The sequence below is a fragment of the Plecotus auritus genome (assembly GCF_963455305.1).
Source record: "Plecotus auritus genome assembly, chromosome: 9".
NCBI lineage: Eukaryota > Metazoa > Chordata > Mammalia > Chiroptera > Vespertilionidae > Plecotus > Plecotus auritus.
In genome coordinates this window covers 116,887,473-116,909,086 of record NC_137783.1, presented here as the reverse complement: position 1 = coordinate 116,909,086, position 21,614 = coordinate 116,887,473, and the positions used below count along the sequence as shown (strand labels likewise).

Here is a 21,614-nt window from a genome sequence, read left to right as displayed (position 1 = left end):
TATACATTCTGGATTTTCTATGCCTCCGTTTCCTCATTTGTTAAAATGAGGATAATAGTTGCTACCTCATAGGGTTATTATGAGGAATAGATCAGTTCATATTCATAAAGCAATTAGAAAAACACTAACATATGGAGCCACCGTGTAAGTATTTGCTATTCTTAGTGGTGGTTACAGCGGCTGAAGTCAGGTGCTGGTTTGATTCCTGACGTTTCCACATACTGGTTGTGGGGCCCTGGTCAGGTTACAATGTATGAACTTCCCAAGGTTTTCAGAGGTTTCGTGGGATAAAGTTATAGAGGGCACACTGCCTGGTCCCGGGAAGCCCACAGTAAATGGTGGTGATAATCACCAGATCAGGGCAGGGATCAAGGGCCCCTCCTCAGTCCTGCACGGAGTGCTGCGGCCTGGGCTGCTGCTGGGGCCTGGCCATGGCCTTCCAGCTGCCCCCCCTGGGAGCCCACACCACCAGATGTGTGTACTCGATTTCCAGGCTTTTGGCCCTTAGGATGGCTCAGCTGGGCCCGAAGAGCTCCGGAGCACAACTTGTTTTATGGTGTGAACATTTGAAAAGAGGATTGTCCATTGTCTGCCTGCTCAGTGATGAACTTGAATTCCACCCCCTCCAACTTCCCTTCACAGCTTCGTCCAATTCTGTGACGACCTATGAGACTTGCCAGACCTATGAGCGCCCCATCGCCTTCACCTCCAGGTCAAAGAAGTTGTGGATTCAGTTCAAGTCCAACGAGGGAAACAGTGCCAGAGGGTTCCAGGTCCCGTACGTGACCTACGATGGTAAGTACTGTGAAACTCGGGTCGCCTGCTTTGAACAGAACCAACTCCTGGGCCAGCTGGTGGCTCGCAGACATGCACACATGTTCAGAAGCCCAGGCAGGATAAAGAGAAAGGACATTGCTGACTCACAAGTGCCAAATTTTAAACAGCCATTTGGGGACACAAAGATGCTTTAGAAAAGAAATAAAAATGAGCATGTATTTATTTCCTTCTGTGATTCAGGATCAAGAAAACCTAATCCATAAGATTTCCATTCTGTTACAGGCAGAGATTCATAGACCGGCATTATTTTTTAAAGATTACAAAGACAGGCATTCTGCTTAGGCTAGAAAAGAATAAAGACATCTGATGTTTGGTTTATTCCTCCAGTTCAGTCAGCACCGAGACCAAATTGCTTTGACAAGGTTATTGCCTGTGCTCAGTCTTATACTTTTCACTGAATCAAAATTTTAAAATATTTATTTATAAAGATCATCAAAATCACTGTCTTTGAAATTAAGCAGTTTTTGAAGAAATTAGTTTTCCCATACACAATCATATTTAATTCATAAGACATTAATGATTTCCCCAATTTCAATCTAAACATATAATTTGGAGTAATAAGATACAGGTTCTAGTAGAGATTTTCTAATTCATTGGATAGCTCTAGACAAGACATTCTGGATCTCTGCCTTTACCCACACTGAATAGGGATTATAGTACTTTCAAATATCCTATATAATAAAGAGCTAATGTGCTAATTAGATCAAACAGCAGAACGACTGTCCGGATGACCTTCTGGACGAAGCCAGGGCTGCGAGGGCCGAGGTAGCCAGGGCTGTGAGGCCTGAGGCAGCCGGGGCTGTGAGGGCTGAGCCCCTTGCACAAATTTCGTGCATCAGGCCTCTAGTATATATATACTGATTTCAGAGAGGAAGAGAGAGAGTGAAAGAGAGAGAGAAACATCAATGATGAGAGAGAATCATTGATTGGCTGCCTCTTGCCTACACCTCAACCATGTGCCCTGACCGGGAATCGACCTTGACTTCCTGGTTCATAGGTTGATGCTCAACCACTGAGCCATACCTTCCGGGCTAAGCATCATTTTCTTAATGTGGTAGTGATGGTAATCATTGAACTGAAGGTAAGAGCTCAATGGTGTAATCTATAATGAATTTGGTGCAGTGCCCACCACATAATAAATGCTCAATAAATATTAGTGTATTATGATTGTGGATTTTGTTTAATAAAATAAAAGCACTGAGAGGGAAGGAGGGAGATGCAACTTCTGGCCCTGTCTCTGCCACTGACTGTGTGATTTTGGGCAAATCAGATGGCTTTTCTGGTTTCATTTTCTTCTTGTTAAATAAAGGGGTGGCCTATGTGTGCCCTAGGGCCCCAGTCAGCTCTGAGACTTGGTTGACAAACATTTACTAGGAATGCAAAATGGACCGTGTCCTGGAGAACCTTGTAATATAGTGGGGGAAGAGTCATCTGTTCATTTGTGAACTTATTTATTCATCCATCCAACCAATATTTAATGAGCATCCACTGTGCCAGGTATTGGACTAAGTGCTGGAGACAACATGGTTAGTATATATGCAGTAGATGCTAATGAGGCATGTACAAAACTCTGTGTCAGGATAGAAAAAGGGGCAGCAGTTAATTTTGCATGGGTTTTAAAAAGTATAGAGCAAAATTTCAAGAGATTTGGGTCTTGAAAGAACATATAAGTTTCTTTAAAAATAAATGGAAGAACACTCAGGAAGAGGGAATGACATAGGCCAGAGGATGGAGTACTGGCATGTGGGGGAACCGATGATTTGGCCAGTTGGTAGGGTGCCTGGGGCTTAGCCGTGAGAGATGAGATTAAAAGGGGGTGGGGTTAGGTGTGAGGGACTTGGACTGCCAAAACTCAGAAGGTGGATGTAATCTTATATGGGGCCATTGAAGGTGGTTAGACAGGTGCCAAAAGTAGGCCTTTTGGAAAGACAATATTGTATGGATTTCCTAAACACACTTCACATAGTTTTTTTCTAACATGTTCCAAAAGATAGGATTGTCCTCCCTGTGCCTAAAACCATGTCAAACCCAAGACAAGGGCTCTTAGTATCAGACTCCTAGGTTGACACAGGTGCCTCCCACGTGGCTCTGCTGAGAGAAACAAGTGTCTCATCTACCTGAAAGCAGCCAGCTGACCACCTCCCCTCTATGGAATCAGGAAGGAGCCAAAAAGGACACAGAGACACCAGAATAAGTGTCACCAAGGCTCATATACTTTAGTCTGGCCATTTTCAACTCTGCCTTTAGGACAGAAGAAACTATCTTGATTCTTTTGGGTTCTTTTGTTAACCCTCACCCGAGGATACTTTTGAGAGAGAGAGGGAGAGAGAGACTGATATGAGAGAGACACATTAATTGGTTGCCTCCTGAATGCACTTGACCAGAGCTGGGGATCAAACCTGCAACTCAGGTATGTGCCCTTGACTGGGACTCGGAACACGTGATCCTTCCGTGCTTTGAGGGCTGATGCTCTAACCACTGAGTACACTGGCCAGGGCACTATCTTGATTTTTTAAGATTTAGATAAAGAACCAGGTGAAATGACACACCACCCTGATTAGGCCCACGAGCATGTGTCTTGCAATGCCATAGCAGAAAATAGTTGTAAACAGCTGCTTTGGCCATGTAGAGAAGCCTGTTAGTTCTTCACTCAGAGCCTACTTAATCTCTTTTTAAAGAACATATATTACAGCAAATCTGATATCTGGTTTCCAAACATAGAAGAACAGATGGGCAGGTGAGGCTACTTCCTACAGACTCCCACTGACCTTGGGAGAACAGAGGAGACTGTCATCATCACTGACATGGATTGAGCATCACTGGGCGCCAGGCACGCACCAAATGCCCTTGACACAGCACATTCCTCACAGTCGCCCATGGAGTAGACACGGTTCTGTGCTGATGTTACAATTGAGGCCACTGGGACTGGGAGATTTGAGTAACATCACAAGGTCATAGCAGCACAAAGTTTGCAGAGGTCTTTGCGACTCCAGGGCCTGAGTTTTTACCTACAACACCTGACTGCTTTTCTCAGGACAGTTAGAGCAAGTGAGGAGACAACATGCGCCCTTCGACATAAGAAAAGTCCAGACCTATAGAGAATGTTTATGAGTTCATTTGTGCTAAACTGATGACAATTGCCAGGAAGCAAATATCAATGGATTGAGAAAATGTTCCGGGGAATGGCAGTTTTGCAGCTTACTTTATACATTCCAAGTAAAGGAGGAGATGTAAGGGCCGGTGGAGTTTATATGAGATCCATTGGTGGTAGATTAAGGCGTGAGAAAGCAAAGCTGGGGAAATTGCTGAGATTGGATAAAGAGTAAAATAGAGAGACAAATACTTATTTTACATTGGTGGGTACAGTTAACATTCACAGCACATAGAGATGGTATGAGGGGGAACAAGGTAGCAATGAGGGATTGTGGTCTTGTGGTCTGTTGCACCCTGAGGGGTCTGGAAAAAGGAGATTACTCATACATTGCTTTCATAGATGCAAAAAGACAATAGACAGGCTTGCTTAAGGCAAAAATTGACCTTTGTCAAGGAAGCTATAGGCCTAGGATGTGACTACCTGCCATGACTCGCTTTTAGTTAGGAATTTTCATGTTCGGACCATTCCATGTGGTTACTTTAAGTCTCTGAGTTTGTAAGGCCCACCACAGAGGCCTCCCCTGAGTTGGTCAGACTTAGTATGTGGCCTCTTTTTCGTCCATAGCCCTTACTCATATTTTATATTTACTGAAATAAAAGACCAAGAAGATAGAGTACAAGTGATACTGCTCATGTGTTAAATTAATAACTGATAACTATACTGTTAATTTCCATTTACCATCACTTGGCTAGGAAAAACTTCAAGAACTCCTCCCACATGGTTCCAATGATGTTCTTATGATTTGTTTGGTTTTGTTGCACATGATACGCATATAAAGAGGCAATTTTTTTGGCCTGGAATTTGAAAAGGATTGTGTTTTGCATATGCTTGATTTGAATTGTGACTATAGGGAACAGACTGGAGTTTGAAGGGGGTTACATTTGGAGAAGGCTCATGTTGTGTGCTCTGCATTTAATGTGTATGTCAGGACCCAAAATTATCAATGAGAAAATGAACATAGCACCCTTCCCTCTCCAACCTGCCAAATTCTCCCCAACCCAATCCCATTTAAAAAAAAAAAGGGAGAGAAGAGTTGTGCTAGATACCGAAGAAGCTTGATTGTTTTACATAATGCCAGGTCAGAGAGGGAAAAGTGAGGAAGGGAGAAGGGAGAAAAGTAGAGAGGGCGAGAAGAGCCACGATCCTGGGTGAGCTCACCAGGAAGTGAGTATAGGCAGAGAAGAGATGATATCCAGGCACTGAGTCCTTGGACTCCTACAGTGAAGGGTCAGGAAGAGAAGGAGGAAAAGCCTCAGACAGACACCATTCGGGTAAGAGGAAAACCAGTGAGCATGGTGTCCTGGAAGCGGAGTGAAGAAGTGGATCAGGAGGAGGGGTGACTGGCCAGGTCAAATGCTACTGATGCATCAAAGAAGATGAGGACTGAGAGTTGACCTTTGGGATTTAGCAGCATAAAAGCACTGGTAATTTCAACAAGTGGTTTTCTGGGAGTGGTGGGGGGCAAAGTTGAGTGGATGGTTTGGGAGGGAAAGAAAGCAGAAGAATCAAAGATTCTTCTGGCAATTCTTTCAAGGAGTTTTGCTATAAAGAGGAACAGAGATGCAGGATGGATGCTGGAGGAAGAAATGAGGTCAAGAGAGGGACTTTTTTTTTTTTTTTTTTTTTTTTTTTTTTTTTAATCAGAGACTTAACAGCATGTTTGCAGGCTGATGGAAAAGACCAGTAGAGAGAGGAAATTTTATCATCTAGGGAAGAAAGGGAAGAATTACTGGAACAATGCCCTTGATTTGGTGAGAGAAGATGGAAAGTGAGCAAAGTGGAGGGATGGGCCTTGACTGGATGCACAGAGGGTTTATCTGAGGGGAGAGGGAATAGGAAAGATGGGTGCAGATGCCGGTAGATGAGAGGAGGTGGTGGAGGAGTCTGAGGACATTGTCTTCTGATTGCCTTCTCAGTGTCTGAGTGGTCATTGTTCCTATCGCAGCTGCCGAAGGAGCATTTCTCAGAAACTTATAAAAAATGGAAGAGTGAGTTTGGAAATAACTAAACCATACAATGCAACACATGTCTTTTATTCCAACAGAAGATTACCAGGAACTCATTGAAGACATAGTTCGAGACGGCAGGCTCTATGCATCTGAGAATCATCAGGAAATACTTAAGGTGCGTCTGTATATAAGGTGGACTCGGCAGCCACCCAGGGCCCCAGGCACCTTCAAGGGAGCTTTCCTCTTGCTCCACGTGGCTGCCTTTCAGACATGGAGCCTGCTCTGGACTGAGCTTATTTTTATATTTTCACCGGACTTTGTATTTAAAAAAACACACAAAACAAATTCAGGAAGCTGTCGTTAGTGTTGTCGAGTGTAGTTGTCTTTTTTAATTTGGAGATGTTTGGTGGAGGAGCAGTAGGAACCTTGCTTATCATTAATACAAGCCAGCAGCAAATTGTGTTTTCATGTTGATTCTCCAAATAGTTGAAGATCTTTGGCTCTTGATCCTTCAAGGGTGAAATTCACCAAATCTTAGATATTTATAAGTAATTATCAATGAACACTTGCCATATCACTAACCCAATAAAAATTCCCCAAATTCCATTTTTATATCTCATCCAGTTTAGAAAAGGAAAAGAGTTTTTTTTTTAACATTAAATTTTCCTTTATAAAAGCAATTCATGCTTTTTATAGATAATTAGGAAAACTAAAAACTGGGTGAAAAGATAAAAATCAGAGGAAACCATTTTCACAAAGTGTTTTTCAGCTACTCAGCCTAACACTGGGTCATTATAGTTCCATTGGCGAAATGTCAGAATGTTTAAATAGTTTGGCCCAGTAACAAAAGTCCTGTTCTTTTTAGGATAAGAAACTGATCAAGGCGCTGTTTGATGTCCTGGCCCACCCCCAGAACTATTTCAAGTACACAGCCCAGGAGTCCCGGGAGATGTTTCCAAAATCCTTCATCCGATTGCTACGTTCCAAAGTGTCCAGGTTTTTGAGGCCTTACAAATGAGTCTGCCCACATGGCACTCAGCACCGCGTTCCGCCTGTGGGCTGGTGGGCTGAGCCGTCTGCTTCTGCAGCCAGCCTAGTTGGATGTCGCTGCCTCTAGCAGCAGTGACATGTTAGAGTTCAATTTTTATAGATAATACAGATATTTTGGTAAATTGAACTTGGTTTTCTTTCCCAGCATTGTGGATGTGGACTGGGAATGGCTTTGGGTCTCACCTGCTTCTCACAGCTGTGGGCAGATGTCTTGGATACGTCCAGGGCTGGCTGAGCTGGACCTCAGTCAGCTCAGGTGTGACTCACCTGTCTTTCCTCTTCTCACTCCTCCTCAATCGCACTGTAAGGGAAAGGAGGCCACAGAAGGGGCTGCCTTGTCTGAAACGTCAGCTTCCTCCAGCCCAGCCCTCCCTAAGGAAGCCCTCTGCGCCCTGGGTTCAGGCTCCGAACAGGCAGAGAAAGGAAGGAGGAAGGGAGGGACGGAGAGCCCTTTAGGCACCATCCCCACACCTGAGACCTGGCAGGATTCCGTGTCTCCACAGCCTTCTCCTCCAGCCTGTGTGGCCTAAGTTTGATCTCAGGAGCTTGAATTCTAAGCAATGATCATTTAAAAAAAGACTTAAAGCAGAAAGAATTAGAAATACAGAGCTAAAAACTAAGCACTTCCTCAGACATAATAATGTAGGCCCATAGACGCCTTCCTTGTGACCAACTCCCACCTGTAGCAAGTCCACAGCGCAGGTTCCAGCACCAGCTGTGCCTTTACACACGGGCCTGGGCACAGAGTCAGGGCCTGGAGCATTCAGGTCAGAATCGTCTTCCTTCATGAAAAGGAAAGTTCACACACCCTGAGTCAGGACTGCCAAGGGTCCTATTTCCACAGTGGGCTTTCCACTATGGGTGGGACACAGTGCAGACCAGCCTGTTAGGCATGCCTTCCTTCCCCACTCTCCAAGGTCAGAGACGGACTCAGCTCTGAGCACATGAGCAGCACCACTGAGGGTGGTCTCGCCTCCTAATGGTCACCCCACTGCCAGAAGCAGCTACACCGATCCCGGTTTCTGTATCTCAGAATCATCTCACCTTTGGTCAGCACAGCAGGGCCCCACCATCATTTTCTCCCACAGGAACTTGAATTTTCAACATTATTGAATTTTTAAAAATTTAAATCCATAGGCAAAAATCTCATTACATAAATAAAAATTATTTCTATCAAACAAGCTGCCATTTCCCTAATGAATGGGCTGACTACACACAACCATAGTGTTTTGTTCCTTTGTAAAAAACTAACTGTACATACAGTTCTCTATACCAAAGTACTAAAAAATGGTTAACAAATATTTGTATTTGTATTTTTAAGACAGCTCTGTATGAAGAATAGATTTTGGAAAGCAGGCATAGAGGCAGAGAGCAGTTAACAAATATTTTTAAAGAAAATGAATACCATTTCATTATTGTTGAACTCACTTTTCACCTCAGTGTTTTGTTTTGTTTTTCAATCTATTGATAACATCGATCTTTTTGAAAAATCCTCGTCAAATGTTTCTTCTTTATGGGGATGGGCCCTAAAAACCCATTTCCAAACTTCTCTTCAAAAATGTAAACTTCTTTATTAAAAAAATAATCATTAAAACAAGCACCTGGAATTTGTAATACCAGAACTTTGCCTACATTTCTGAGTCTCCACATCAGATGAAAAGTCAAATGTAATAGAACCCAAGTCAGTGGCCTGATGGGTGCGGAGGTGGGGTGAGCTAAACCCGGCCATCCTTGTCCAAGCACAGTAGTGACTTTGAGCTCATGACTGCGCATCTGTGTTGCTGCTTCATATGAAAGGTAGGAATGGGAAGGAGGCTGTATAAACCTGGCCTCTGTGAAGCAGCCTCCAGGAGCAGGCCCACGCACCAGAGCTGAGCCCCTAGCACAAGCATGGGCCCCTGAGGCCCTCCAGAAGCTTCCGCTCTGTACCAGCCAACCACCTAATTGATGCCGTGGTCCTGTTGGGAGGCTGGCTGGCTGGGGCTGCTGTTGCCACCTGCTAAATCCACTATTTACCGAACATCTGCTCTGGGCCAGGCACTCTTCTAGGCCCTAGGGATCACAGTGACAAGACAGACAAGGTTCTTGCCTTCATGGAGCATACATTTTAGAGGGAAGAGACAAACAAATAAACCACCAATGGAAAGTATCAGCTAATAGTATTATGTTGGAAATTAAAATAAGTTAATGCAACAGATGACTGTGTGGCTACTTTAGGAGTGTGGATTTTGGATAGTCTCTCTGGAGAAATAACATTTCAACTGAAAACTAAGTGGCAAGAAGGAACCAGCCTTGGGAAAATCGGGGGAAGAGGATTCCAGGTAGAGGAGAGCCAAGTGCAAAGGCTGCCAGGCAGGAACAAGCGTGTGTGTGGATCACAGTCTGGTGAGAAGGTGAGTGGTAAGCGAGGAGGCCAGGGAGAGAACAGGGGCCAGAGCACCTCTGGCTTTTGAATCCAGAACGAGGTATTCAGGTTTAATTCTAGTGTGCTGTGAAGCTTTTAGAGGGTTTTAAGCCGAGGTGTGGCATGATCTGATTTGTATTTTTAAGACAGCTCTGCAGCAGAAGGCAGGGGAGGTTGTGGGGGGGGCGGGGGAGGGCTGTAAGAGATCAACCGAAGGACTTGTACGCATGCATATAAGCATAACCAATGGATACAAGACATTGAGGTGGAGTGGGGGCAGGTAAAGGCATGTACTGGGGGGTAGGGGAGGCCGGGGGGGAGGTCAATAGGGAAAAAAAAGGAGAAATATGTACTACTATTTGTAATACTTCAAACAATTAAAAAAAAAAAGACAGCTCTGTATGAAGAGGGGATTTTAGAAAGCAGGCATGGAGGCAGAGAGCAGTTAACAAGCTACTGCAACCAACCAAGCAGGCATGCAGGTGGGAGATGAGGTTGTCCGGGTTAAGGTGATGGTAGTGAAGATGAACTACACAAATGGAAGTTCAAATAGGCAGCTGGTTCTATGAGGACCCAGAGAAGTCAGGGCCAGAATATGAATTTTAATGTCACAGAATAAAGACATGGAACTGGTTGAGGTCACCTGGGAAAGGTATGTAGACGAAAGAAGGCCAGGGAGCTCTGAATTCTGGGGCTCCTTGCATGGCACAGGGACCAGGACTTGGAGGAGATGCTCATTAAGTGAACAGGAAGAAGTCTGAGTGGAGTTTCACCTTCCCTCCAAGACAGCTAATTCTGTGGGAGAACGCTGAGTGGGAGTGGAATCTGTACAAGTCCTTCCTTCCAGCTGTGGATTTTGTTCTTGAGCCATTTACTATAGTGCCACATTTATGGATGCAGCAACGTTTCCCTTGAGTTTCCTATGCTAATAAAAGAGGGTTGGCCTTTTCACACTAACAGATGCTTCTCTTCACTGTGGAAAATTGCTTGCTCTGAATCATTCTCTGGCTGTGAAGTGTGTTGTCTGCAGGCACTCACTGGGTTTAGGTTTGCAGGTGTTTTTTAAATTGTCATGGAACTTGGGAAAGGGGCAGCTGTACCACACACAGCACGGACTCGCTGCCCGCGGGCTGATCTTTGCAGGAAGATGCACCAGGGGTGCTGGGCCCCTGGGAAACTCAGGGCTCCTCAGCCCAGAAGCAGTGCCTCTTACTAGGGCTGTCAGCATCTCTGCTTCCTGTCACATAGCAGGATGGGTCCTGAGGCCTTATCCAGTCTTCATCACTCTGAGTCTGTATTTGGGAGGCAAAATGGGTTAGGGGAGGGTGGAGGGAAGCAGTCCCTCACCAAGTCAAGGGGGCCTTGTTGTTACCTATGGCCTTTTTGCTAGGCAAGCTATCCTCCAAACCCCGGTCCTGGGTGTGGCCAGTGGAGGCCCATCCACAGGAAATGAGAAGCCTTGGTGAGCTTTCATTTCTGTGACATCTACTCCTCCAGGGGCTTGTGAGCCCAGTTCAGAGGTATCCTGCATATTGGTAGTACCTGCTTCCTTCTCCCTTCGGGCAGTCCCGACCAGCCTGCAGGAGACCACCCTGATGGCCCAGCAAGGCTGCTTCTGTGATCAACAGGCACAAAGGCATAACTACTCAGCAGGGGTAACTTTCCAGAGAACACAGTAGGATCAAAATAGGTTTAGAAAATAAAACCACTCTTCTGGCTGAATTAAAGGGATACAAACTAAATCCACCTACTGGGAACAATGAAGTAACTCAGCATTGCTTGGTTTTCAGAGTATCTCATTGGAGAATGCAACCACATGCCTTAGTAACTAATAACTCTTTGTTATGTGTTTGTTCATTCACTTATGTACCACACTTATTGAGGGCTTACTAAGTGCTAGGTATTATAGGAGCTGGTGATACTGTAGTGAGCAGAATAAAGCCTCTGCTCTTGTGGAGTTTAAATTCTAGTAGAGGGAGACATAAAGTAAACAAACAAACATATAAAGTCAAGTGTGATAACTATTATAAAGAAAATAAGATTGAAAGGATAGAGGATGAGGAAGTGGTGGGAAGGAGCTGTTGTTTTAGATAGAGTGAGCTCATAATTAGAGTCATGAATCCAGGCCTCTCCCGGGGATTGGCTCCTCAAACAAAGCCTGGCACCACTGCCCACCCCCCCCACCCAGGAAGTTCCGATACCCACCCACGAGAATTTGACATTTCACCTCAAGGCCAGGCTGACCAAAGCTTCAAGTTGTGAACAGCCATTTTGCAATTCCTAGAACAGGCGCCACCTAGTGGTGTTAAATGGAATTAACCTGTGTTTCATCATCAAAGGGCCTTAAGAGCTTAAATGCCCTTGGAATTTAAATGTCCATACTTCAAGACAAAATGTCACCCATGGGGTGTTGGGAACCAGGGTTGTGGTTTGACGATTGATTGCATGGTGTTTCATACAGACCCTCAGAATGTATCTGTCATCTTTTCCAGATCGGAAGTCATTTATTTAGGTCATTTCACACCACCAACGTTGTTCTGAATCATGTCCAAACACGTGCATGCGCGTGCACACACACATACACCCCACATTCATTCTTTCATTCATTGTTATGGTTTAGGCACCTGGTAGGTTGGAGATACACACACACACACACACACACACACATACACAAACATACACACACACACACACACACACACACACACACACACGTATATACTGGAGGCCCGGTGCACGAATTCATGCATGGGTAGGGTCCCTCTGGCTGACCTGCAGGGATTGGGCCGAAACCCACAGTCCAACGCTGCCTGCAGCTCCTACCTGACACTCCCACTCATCCTGGCCCCACTGTGCCTGCCGCAAGCTCGCACCCAGTCAGTCCCAATTGGGAGAAACTGCTGCAGCATCGTGCCAGCCATGAGTCCTGCGCCTGGCACCCTCCCAAGGGGAGTAGCCTGCAGGATTGGGCTGAAACTGGCTCTCTGACATCCCCCAAAGGATCCTGGATTGTGAGAGGGCACAGGCCAGGCTGAGGGACCCCACTGGTGCACGATAGGGCCCGGGAGGGACTGCGGGAGGGCTCCAGGGTGTGTCGGGCCCATCTCACTAGTCCCGATTGGCCGGACCCCAGCAGCAAACTAACCTACCGGTTGGAGCATCTGCCCACTGGTGGTCAGTGCACGTCATAGCAACTGGTCAACCAGTTGACTATCTGCCCCCTGGTGGTCAGTACACATCATAGCAAATGGTTGAGCAGCCTTAGCATATCATTAGCATATTATGCTTTGATTGGTTGGTTGTTCTGCCATTCAGTCTATTTGCATATTACCCTTTTATTATATAGGATACTAGAGGCCCGGTGCACAAAATTTGTGCATAGGCAGGGTCCCTAGGCCTGGCCAGCAACCAGGACGATCAGGGCCTTCTGGCTGCCGGCTGGGGCCTTCCTTTATTCTGCACTGTCCCCTGGTGGTCAGTGCATGTCATAGTGAGCGATCAAACTCCCAGTCTCCCGGTCGAACTCTCAAGGGGACACTTTGCATATTAGCCTTTTATATAGATAGATAGATATATACTAGAGACCCAGTGCACAGGATTCGTGCACTGGTGGGGGACGTGGCCTGCAGGGATCAGCCCACTGTGGGAGATCCGCTTATCTGGGTCAGCCAACCGGCTATGGACTAGCCCTCTGAGTGGCTGCTCTTGCTGTGGGAGCACTGCTAATCCTGGTCAGCTGAGCGGCGCTCCCACTGTGGGAGCACACTGACCACCAGGGGGCAGCTCCTGCATTGAGCGTCTGCCCCCTGGTGGTCAGTTTGCATTATAGCGACTGGTCGACCAGTCGTTCTGGTCATTCCGCCATTTGTTTACTGGGCTTTTATTATACAGGATGGGAAAAATTCACCCCAAAATGTAATCGTGTGTAATATTCCACCACATGTAGTTCTAAGAGCTGCCATATCCCACTGGCTTGGACCGTCCTCTGATCCTACATTCTATCCTAGGACTGAAGGATGATATTCAGGCACAGTTTGGCATTTTCTGTCTTTGCTCTACACAATGCAAAAAAACAGAAATACACACCTACCTCAAATCTAAGCTTGGTGCTGGCTTTGCCTTATACACACTTTGTGGTTGAAAATAAATTAACTTTTAATTAATTAAAAGTTGCTGAGCAGGAAATAGGACTGGTGCCTCCAGGAGGACAGAGTGCAGCAGTGTGTGACTGATTCAACCATGGCCAGCAGGAGTGTGGCGGTAAAGAGTGTGAGCTTGTGGTGAACCCTGGTCAGCCTGCATGCTCAGCCCTCTGCAGCCTTGTGGGTAACTTACTGTGTGTAACCACAAACCGCTCACAGTCACACAGTATCAGTGAAGTTGCATGTGTATGAGGCCTGTCCATCGTATCAAACTGTGGACAATATAGCAAGATGGTAATGGTGGCAAAGCAAGACTATGAGCCCGGGACCATGTCAGATCCAGGTGGCTTGGCTTGAGGAAGGCAGCTTTTATCAGCCACAACAGATACCAAAGCTGGAGTTTGGGGCGTTGTGGGTACAAGTATAAGAGGCAAACCTTCACTCGGGACTTACAATGAGAAACTAAGGTGACTCAAGTAGCATCACTCACCCAATATTCCCCTCCCAGTATTCTTAATATACTTTCACAAGAATGCATTCTCTCTGTTGATCTTAGTGAAAGGTTTATCTCCGATTTAGATTTCACAATGCTTGTTTTCTCTGAGATTTCCATTATGTTCTCTGCAGTAGCTGCATTGATATCCCAGGTCTGCCACTTAATAGCCATGTGATCTTGCACAAGTTACTTAACTTCTCTGTGCCTCGGTTTCCTCATATGGTAAATATAGGTAGTGATGGTACCTACTGGATAGGGTTATTGTGCGATTAAATGGGATCACACACATGGAAAACTCTTGGAACACCACTTAGAACGTAGAAAGGGCTCAATAAATGCTATTATCATTATCCTTATTTCCCACTTCTTGAAGCTTGAAAAGTTAAATCCAAGATACATTTTTTAAAAATAGGTTCATACTTTCTTTGCTGGTTTCCCCCCATTTCACTGAAACAGAAAGTCCTTTAGTTAGAGGCTTTCTAGTGAGATGTATTCTAGAAACTGAAGAATTCGAGCTTAAAGCAGGTATGAAAAGCCACAATGCCAGATTTGAGTTCTCACAAGAGCTTCTGAAAAGCCCTATCCTTCTGAGCTGGGCAGGTGAGACACACTTTTCCAGTCTCCTGAACTGTTTTTCTCTGATCAGGAGCAGCACGCACAGAAAGACCTGTCAGTCCTTCATCTTTCCTTGTTTCCAACACTCAGTCCCTGATGGCAACACACCTTGCTAAGCCCAGTATCAGACATTCTCCAGAAGTACTCAATTTTGATGTTTCCAGCATCACAAGGTCCATCCTCTGACTCCAGGGAGGCAGTACCCAGGGTTGCAAAGCTTCGAGAAGCCTTCCAACTTTGGAGTCTGTTTTCAGACGGAAGAGCTCTCCACTGGCCTGGGGGAGGAGGGGGCAGTCATTTCCAGGTTCTCCACCTATCTTGGAGGAGGGAAGAAAAGAGAAAGACGACATATTTATTGAGGGTTCACTTTGTGCCAGGCCCTGGGCTTTAGGTGTTATCTTATTTAAAACCACCCAGAGTCCTGCCAGATGGGTCAGGTGAGGCCTAGAGAGCTGCAGTAACTTGACCAAAGGACCACAACAAATAAGAGGTTCAAAGCCAAGCCTAGATTCCCCTCTTTCCACCAGACACTCTTGATTCAGATGCTGAGATTTCTTCCCTCCTTTCTCTCCTCTTTGCTGTCTGATTTGAGGTCACAGCCTGTCCTCATGCCAGGAAGTGAAACAAAACCATTGCTGACAGGCATGGATCCAAAAGGCCCAGCCAACTTTGGCAAACACCAGTGGGGCTGCCATCAGCCCTGTGATATGAGGCTGGGTGTTGTTGGGAATCACTCTGAAGGAAGGAGACAGAACTATCTCTTGTTTTTGCTTTAACCTGCCAAAGTCGACACAGTTTTCAGGGCCGGGTGCCAAGTTGTGGGCACCCGTGTAACCAGAGATCCTGGCACACATCTGGCACCTGCAGTAGACAGCTGTTTGAAGACTCTTCCTGCCAGAGGGAGCTGGGGTGGTGGGGAGGACACAAGAGGAGAAGGGGACTCTGCAGCTACAAGGATGGGGTGGTGAACAAAGTGGAACCCAGGAAGTGGCCCTTATCTTCATGATTGCCAAGGGCAAAGGGGGAGCAAAATATGCATTAAGAGGGAAGGGAAGGGGATGAAAACCCCTTGGCCATCTCCCCTTTCTCCTCTGCTCTTATTTATTTTCTGGCTTCCCAGCTCGGCACTCACCCTGTATCCCATTCTCAAAGGCCCCACCCGCCCCTGCTAGTTGAAGACCCAAAGGAGGTTGCTGGGAAAACAGATTGTAAGCTTGGAGCTGCTGACAGCCGAGAGACAGGAAGAGCCTGCCTGCCGTGGCATCAGCTCCGAGAAGAAGCAGTGACAATGTCGTTTGAGCCCTTCGATCCAGCCATGCGTGAAACCCCTGCGCTTTTATTTTATTTTATTATTATTATTATTTTAAATATATTTTATTGATTTTTTACAGAGAGGAAGGGAGAGGGATAGTTAGAAACATCGATGGAAGAGAAACATCGATCAGCTGCCTCCTGCACACCCCCTACTGGGGATGTGCCCACAACCCAGGTACATGCCCTTGACCGGAATCGAACCTGGGACCTTTCAGTCCGCAGGCCGACGCTCTAGCCACTGAGCCAAACTGGTTAGGGCCCCATGCGCTTTTAAATTAAGGGACCAAACATTTTGCATTTTGGCTTAAGACATTTTCAAATGGGCATCTGTCGCTTAAAATAAAAACAACACAAATAAAATCCTAACTGAAACAGCATCAGCTTGTCTAGTATAATTTTCAAGGATAGATCCTTTATAACAGCCAAGGAAGGAAGGAGAGATCTTTAGAACAAAGCCACTTGACATGCAAACTCAACCTAGGGCACTGGGCATGGGCAGAGTTGGCCAGCCCCTGCCTCAGGAGGCTTTGGCTCCACGGGGCAAACTTAGGGGGTTTGGGGTGGTAAGATGCTCAGGCTTGACTTACATTGCCTGCAGCTCTATAGGGAGGCTTGGAGAAGGCATAGAGCAGAGCCCATTCTGAGGCTTGGCAACCTACAGGTTTTCCCCAAGTGTCCCAAGTAATGGTGGCAGCTACCTTCTGCGGAGCCCTTCCTGTGTGCCATGATGTGCTATGTGTATTCTTTCTTTTTTTTTTAAAATATATTTTTATTGACCTCACAGAGGAAGAAAGAGGGAGAGAGAGATAGAAACATCAATGATGAGAGAGAATCACTGATTGGCTGCCTCCTGCACGCCCCACCTGGGGATCGAGCCCCCAACCCGGGCATGTGCCCTTGACTGGAATTGAACCTGGGACCCTTCAGTCCGCAGTCCAACGCTCTATCCACTGAACCAAACCAGCCAGGGCTGTATTCTTTCATTCAACCAATCCTCACAGCAGTCCTGAGAGGTAGATATGTTACTGGCATCATTTTTTAGATGAGGGATCGAAACCCACAGTGATGGCAGCAAAGTATGATGTTTTTCTTTTCATTTGTCTGCATTTATGGCGGCTAACACTACCATGGCGGCTAACACTACCACTAACTCGTCGCAGCTGCTGCCTCTAGAGCTTGTGGACAAGTGTATAGGATCAAGAATTCACATCGTGATGAAGAGTGATGAGGAAATAGTTGACACGCTTCTAGGATTTGATGACTGTCAATATGGTACTGGAAGATGTCACTGAGTTTGAAATCACACCAGAAGAGGGATCACTAAATTAGACCAGATTCTGCTAAATGGAAATAATATAACAATGCTGGTTCCTGGAGGAGAAGGACCTGAAGTATGAATGGATTTCCTTGACTTACATTAGATTCTGTTTCGTCTTATAATGACAACAAAATATAACATTTTTTAAACCTTTCACTGTCTGGATTCTGTGAAGCCAAGTTTCCCGTTAAAGGGGAATGCTTTGAAGAGGCATTATAAATGCCATTTTTTAAGTTAATCATGTTTATCTTGGGGGAAAAAAGAACATTGAAGACTAAAATAAAGGGGGGTTTGGTTGTCATTTTATTTATTATACTGCAAGAGCCATTGGAACAAAGCTTGTGGTTATTTTGTCAGTTGCTCTCTTGTCATTTTACCTCTGTTTCCTTATTTACACGACCACTTGGTTCTCAAAAATTGTTCCAAACAAAATGGTGAACTTTGGATTTTGAACAGGTGCATTTAACATGAAATTGTTCAATTTAGTTCAAATATGATGCTTTGAAATTAGGATTTTTCTACTGCACTCAAGTTTCAGTAACTTCTCTTAAAAACAAACAAGCAAAATAGACAGGTAATCTGTGCACATTGTAGAAATGCAGACAAATGAAAAGAAAAACATCATACTTTGCTGTCTATCCTCTTAGACTTTTTCAGTACACATTTTGTATTTACAAAAACTCGTTCACCCTGATTACGCTGTTTTTGGCCTCCACTGAAGAGTTTTTAAAAATTTAAGTGGTGAATGTCTTTCCATGTCATATTTCAGCAACATTAATGTATGCATCGTATTTCATTAAATGGGTTTACCACAGTTTATTTAGCCTATTCTTATTATTGGCCACAGTAGTCTAACTAAATCTTTATACATTTTTATTTTTCTTAGAAGAAATTCAGAAGTGTGTACTGTCAAAAAGTATATATTGTCATGTTGCTAACAAAATGTTTGTTAGCGGTTTTTCATACTTTATATACCACCATTGGCTATGTTCTCTCTTCTCTGTCATTGTGATAGGCAAAACTTGTTATATTTAAATTTTTCTTTACTAATTTTGTGTTTTGTGGATTATGTCTATGAGGCTTTTGCCATTGAGATGCTTGTCTTGTTCCTCACTAATCTGTAAAATTCTTAATAGTTCCTCTTAGTCATGTATTTTGCAGGCAAATTCCCCAGTTTGTAGTTTTCCTGTTAGGGGTACATTTTTTGACAAATAAAAAAATATTTTATGTAAAAAACAACAACTCACAGTGATAAAGTAACTTACTAGTCATATAGCTAGTGGCAGAACAGAGATTGAAACCTAATGTATCAGAGTCCAAAACCTGTGGTTTTAACAACAATATTATACTTCTTCCAAGATGAGTCAATGGGGGTTGGGGAGCTTGGCTATATGGAGAATTAAGAATGATCTTTTCTGTTGGCACAGCCCCTAAAGTTTACAAAGCCCAAGTTCATATGCAATCTCACTGTACCCATTTTACAGATATGGAAACTCAGGCTTAGAGGTAGGAAGGGATTTGCTCAAAGTCATTTGGGCAAACTGGATAAGCTGCCCAGAGGTGATGCTCCTCAAATGGAGCAGCCAATCTACAGTCTGCATAAACTCATAGTGTGCATGGACGGGGCAGGGAGAGGGTTGGCCTCATCATACTGACCCATGCTGATGGGCCGCAATGGTCTCAGTCTGGCTAAGGACGATCTCTGACAGACGAGGGGACCAACTGGTGTTGTGGCCACAGATCCCATTGCAGGACACATCCCAAGACGGCAAAGAGCTCTGCATTCACAGATTCCCAGCTCCAGCCAAGGCCCTATTTCTTTTTCAGCAACACTTGATATGGACAAATTCCAGTTCAAGCAGAGAGATTTGGCTTCCTGGTGTTCCCCTGGGGGCTCTAGCAATGAAAGCTTCCCCTTTCTTCCACTGGGCCATCCTCAGCAAAAAAGGCTGCAAGACTGAGCTGAGCTACCTGAGGAGTGGGGAGCTGGAATCTGCCTGCCTGGCTTCCTCCCAGAGGAGAGTAGCTGTCCCAGCCCGAGCCCCAGGGCCCTCGCTGTTGGGCCTGTCCTGATGCTTTGCCGAGCTCAGAGGCACTTGTCCTAGAGAGACAAGGCAAGGCTGTCTTTCACTGTTCCCTGGGTGACTCTCACCTGGAGGAGTGACCAGGCAGGGATCCAGGCGACAGAACAGAAGGGGCCAGGACAGTTGCTGTTGTTCACTGCTGGAAGCGTGCCAGGGGGCTGGAAGGTGAGCTGCAATCCCAACCCCCTCCTCGACTTTTTGTCCAAGAGGTACTGCTCTCCCTGCAGTATTGGGGGGCAGAGGATCCTTGAAGCCAGGTGAGCAGCCTTCTGGATTTATTTTCCCACAAGCAATCTGTGAGCTCTGAATCTAGGGCAAGTGTGGAAGGTAGGAACGGAGGGAAAAAGCAAGTTCATGTCATCAAACCCAGCCCTTCCAGGTCTGGAAGGTCCAGCACAGGTTCCGGGAGAGCAGACAGTTGGTCCTCCTTAAAAGCCCAGCTCTACTACTTGCTTTCCTTGGGCAAGACCTTAACTTCTTGCCATGCTTATGGTCAGTATTTATTGAGAGTCTCCTAAACGCTTTGGATTCCATGATAAGAAAGAAAAAAAAAAAGATTCAATCAGACAACCAATAACAGTTCCCTCCACCACCATCACCAAAAAAGTGTGAAATGTTCAGAGAGATGCATAATATATGATTAGGGAGAATCACCCTCTCTGGAAGGTTAGAGAATACTTTCCTAAATAAATGGTAATGGAGCTGAGGTCTGGGAGGAACAATAATGAAGCTGAGGGCTGTCTGTTTACTGAGCAGAGTAGGAGGGGCATTCCATGCAGAGGGAACAGAATATTCAAAAGCAGACTATTTGGCAAAAGGGTGAATGACTCCTCGAAGGAACTGGAAGAAGGCTCCTGAGGCTGAAGTGCAGCGTGGAGAAGCAGGTGGGAGCAGACCCGGCAAGAATGTGGGTCTTTATCTTAAGAGGAACAGGAAGCCTTGTGAGGTAATCTAAGCAGGGAGGTGAGATGACCACAGTTGTAGTTTGAAAAGATTACCCTGACAGTGGAAAGCAAGGAATTGGAAGGTAACCAAGGCACGAAATTCAGGAGACCAGTTAGGTCTCAGTTTTTTTTTTTTGTTTGTTTTGTTTTGTTTTTTGAAAAAAAGATCTCAGGTACTTGCCTGTAAAATGGGGATAATGATAATATACCTCATAAGCTGTTGCCAAGATTCAGTGAGCTACTACATTTTAAATATTTATTTCAATACCTGGCACATGGTAAAACACTCAGTAAATGTCGTTATTGTCACTTTTGTCAGTTTCTACAGAGAGCAGATCTTTCTGCTTCAGGGCTGCTCCAGTGAGATGGCCTGGGAGAGGGTAGTGATTGTGCGTAGGGTGGCAATGTAGTTTGCATGAAGTCACAACGTGGAGGCCAGAGCCCAGGATGCCCGAAGGCCCCATTAGAATGGCTTGAGAGGTGATTCATGAACAACAACAAACAAACGTGTTCCAATTGCTACTGGAAACATGCTGGAGAGATGGTAAGCCCTAGCGCTGGCTGAGCTTTGAACCGTGCTTTTCTGCCAGGTGTTCCAGAGAGCAGGTATAGGGCTCGCACTAGTGTGCAGTCGCGCAGAGGCTGGGACCCTCGCCTCTACTCACCCCAGGTTTCCGCCCCGCCCTGCTTCCCCGGCAGAGGGTGCCAGGAGGAGGGAGGGTCCCCGGAAGGCCAGCTCCAACCGGCCTGCAGGGGCTGCCCCCTCCCCAGTCACGTGGCTTGGTGGGTGGGGACCGACCTGAAGTTAGAGAGATCCCGAGATCCCTGCTTCTGAGTGAGCCGCGCGCACGTCCTCCCGAGCCCGGGCTGTGGGTGCGGGGGCTTGGGGAGGCGCGGGGTGGCAATTTGCGAAGCCGAGCAGCGGCGCGGACGGCGGGACTCGGGCCATGGCCCAGTTGTCCGTGATCCCGGGGTCGGCCACTGCGTGGACTGGTAAGCGGGAGCTCGGGGACAGCAGCGGCTAGGTCTGGGGCGCTGCTCCGGCATGGGGCCCGCACCGCATCCCGGTCCAGGGGATGCGGGCACCCACAACCGGAGGGGGGTGGTGGACACTTGGCGCTTCGGGTCAGTCCCGCCAGTGCCACTCCTCGCCCGCTCTTCCCCCGAGTTGGCTGATACGGGGATGCTCTGCAGACGTCGAGGCTGAGAACCCGCGCCGGCGGGGGGCGCTGTGCCGGGCCCCGCCCCCGCGCGCGCACTGGCTGCTCCCCGTGACGTCATGCTCGGCTATAAAGCTCGCGGCGCGC

At 46.2% G+C, this 21,614-nt stretch overlaps 1 protein-coding gene and 1 pseudogene across 4 annotated transcripts in view; both read left to right on the top strand.

Moving 5' to 3' along the window:
- SCUBE2 (signal peptide, CUB domain and EGF like domain containing 2) overlaps positions 1–8,608 on the top strand; it is a 65,999-nt gene extending 57,391 nt beyond the window's left edge. For all 3 annotated transcript variants that reach the window (XM_080687766.1, XM_080687768.1, XM_080687767.1), the window contains 3 exons: positions 643–795; positions 6,036–6,115; positions 6,806–8,608. In XM_080687766.1, coding sequence (XP_080543892.1) covers positions 643–795; positions 6,036–6,115; positions 6,806–6,958 — 386 coding nt within the window. In that variant the 3' untranslated portion in view covers positions 6,959–8,608. The remainder of the gene's footprint in view (positions 1–642; positions 796–6,035; positions 6,116–6,805) is intronic.
- An 8,480-nt stretch (positions 8,609–17,088) lies between these two features.
- On the top strand, positions 17,089–17,528 carry LOC308233881 (U6 snRNA-associated Sm-like protein LSm5; annotated as a pseudogene). The gene has a single exon. The product of its transcript is annotated as a U6 snRNA-associated Sm-like protein LSm5 (transcript).
- Positions 17,529–21,614: the final 4,086 nt, after the last annotated feature.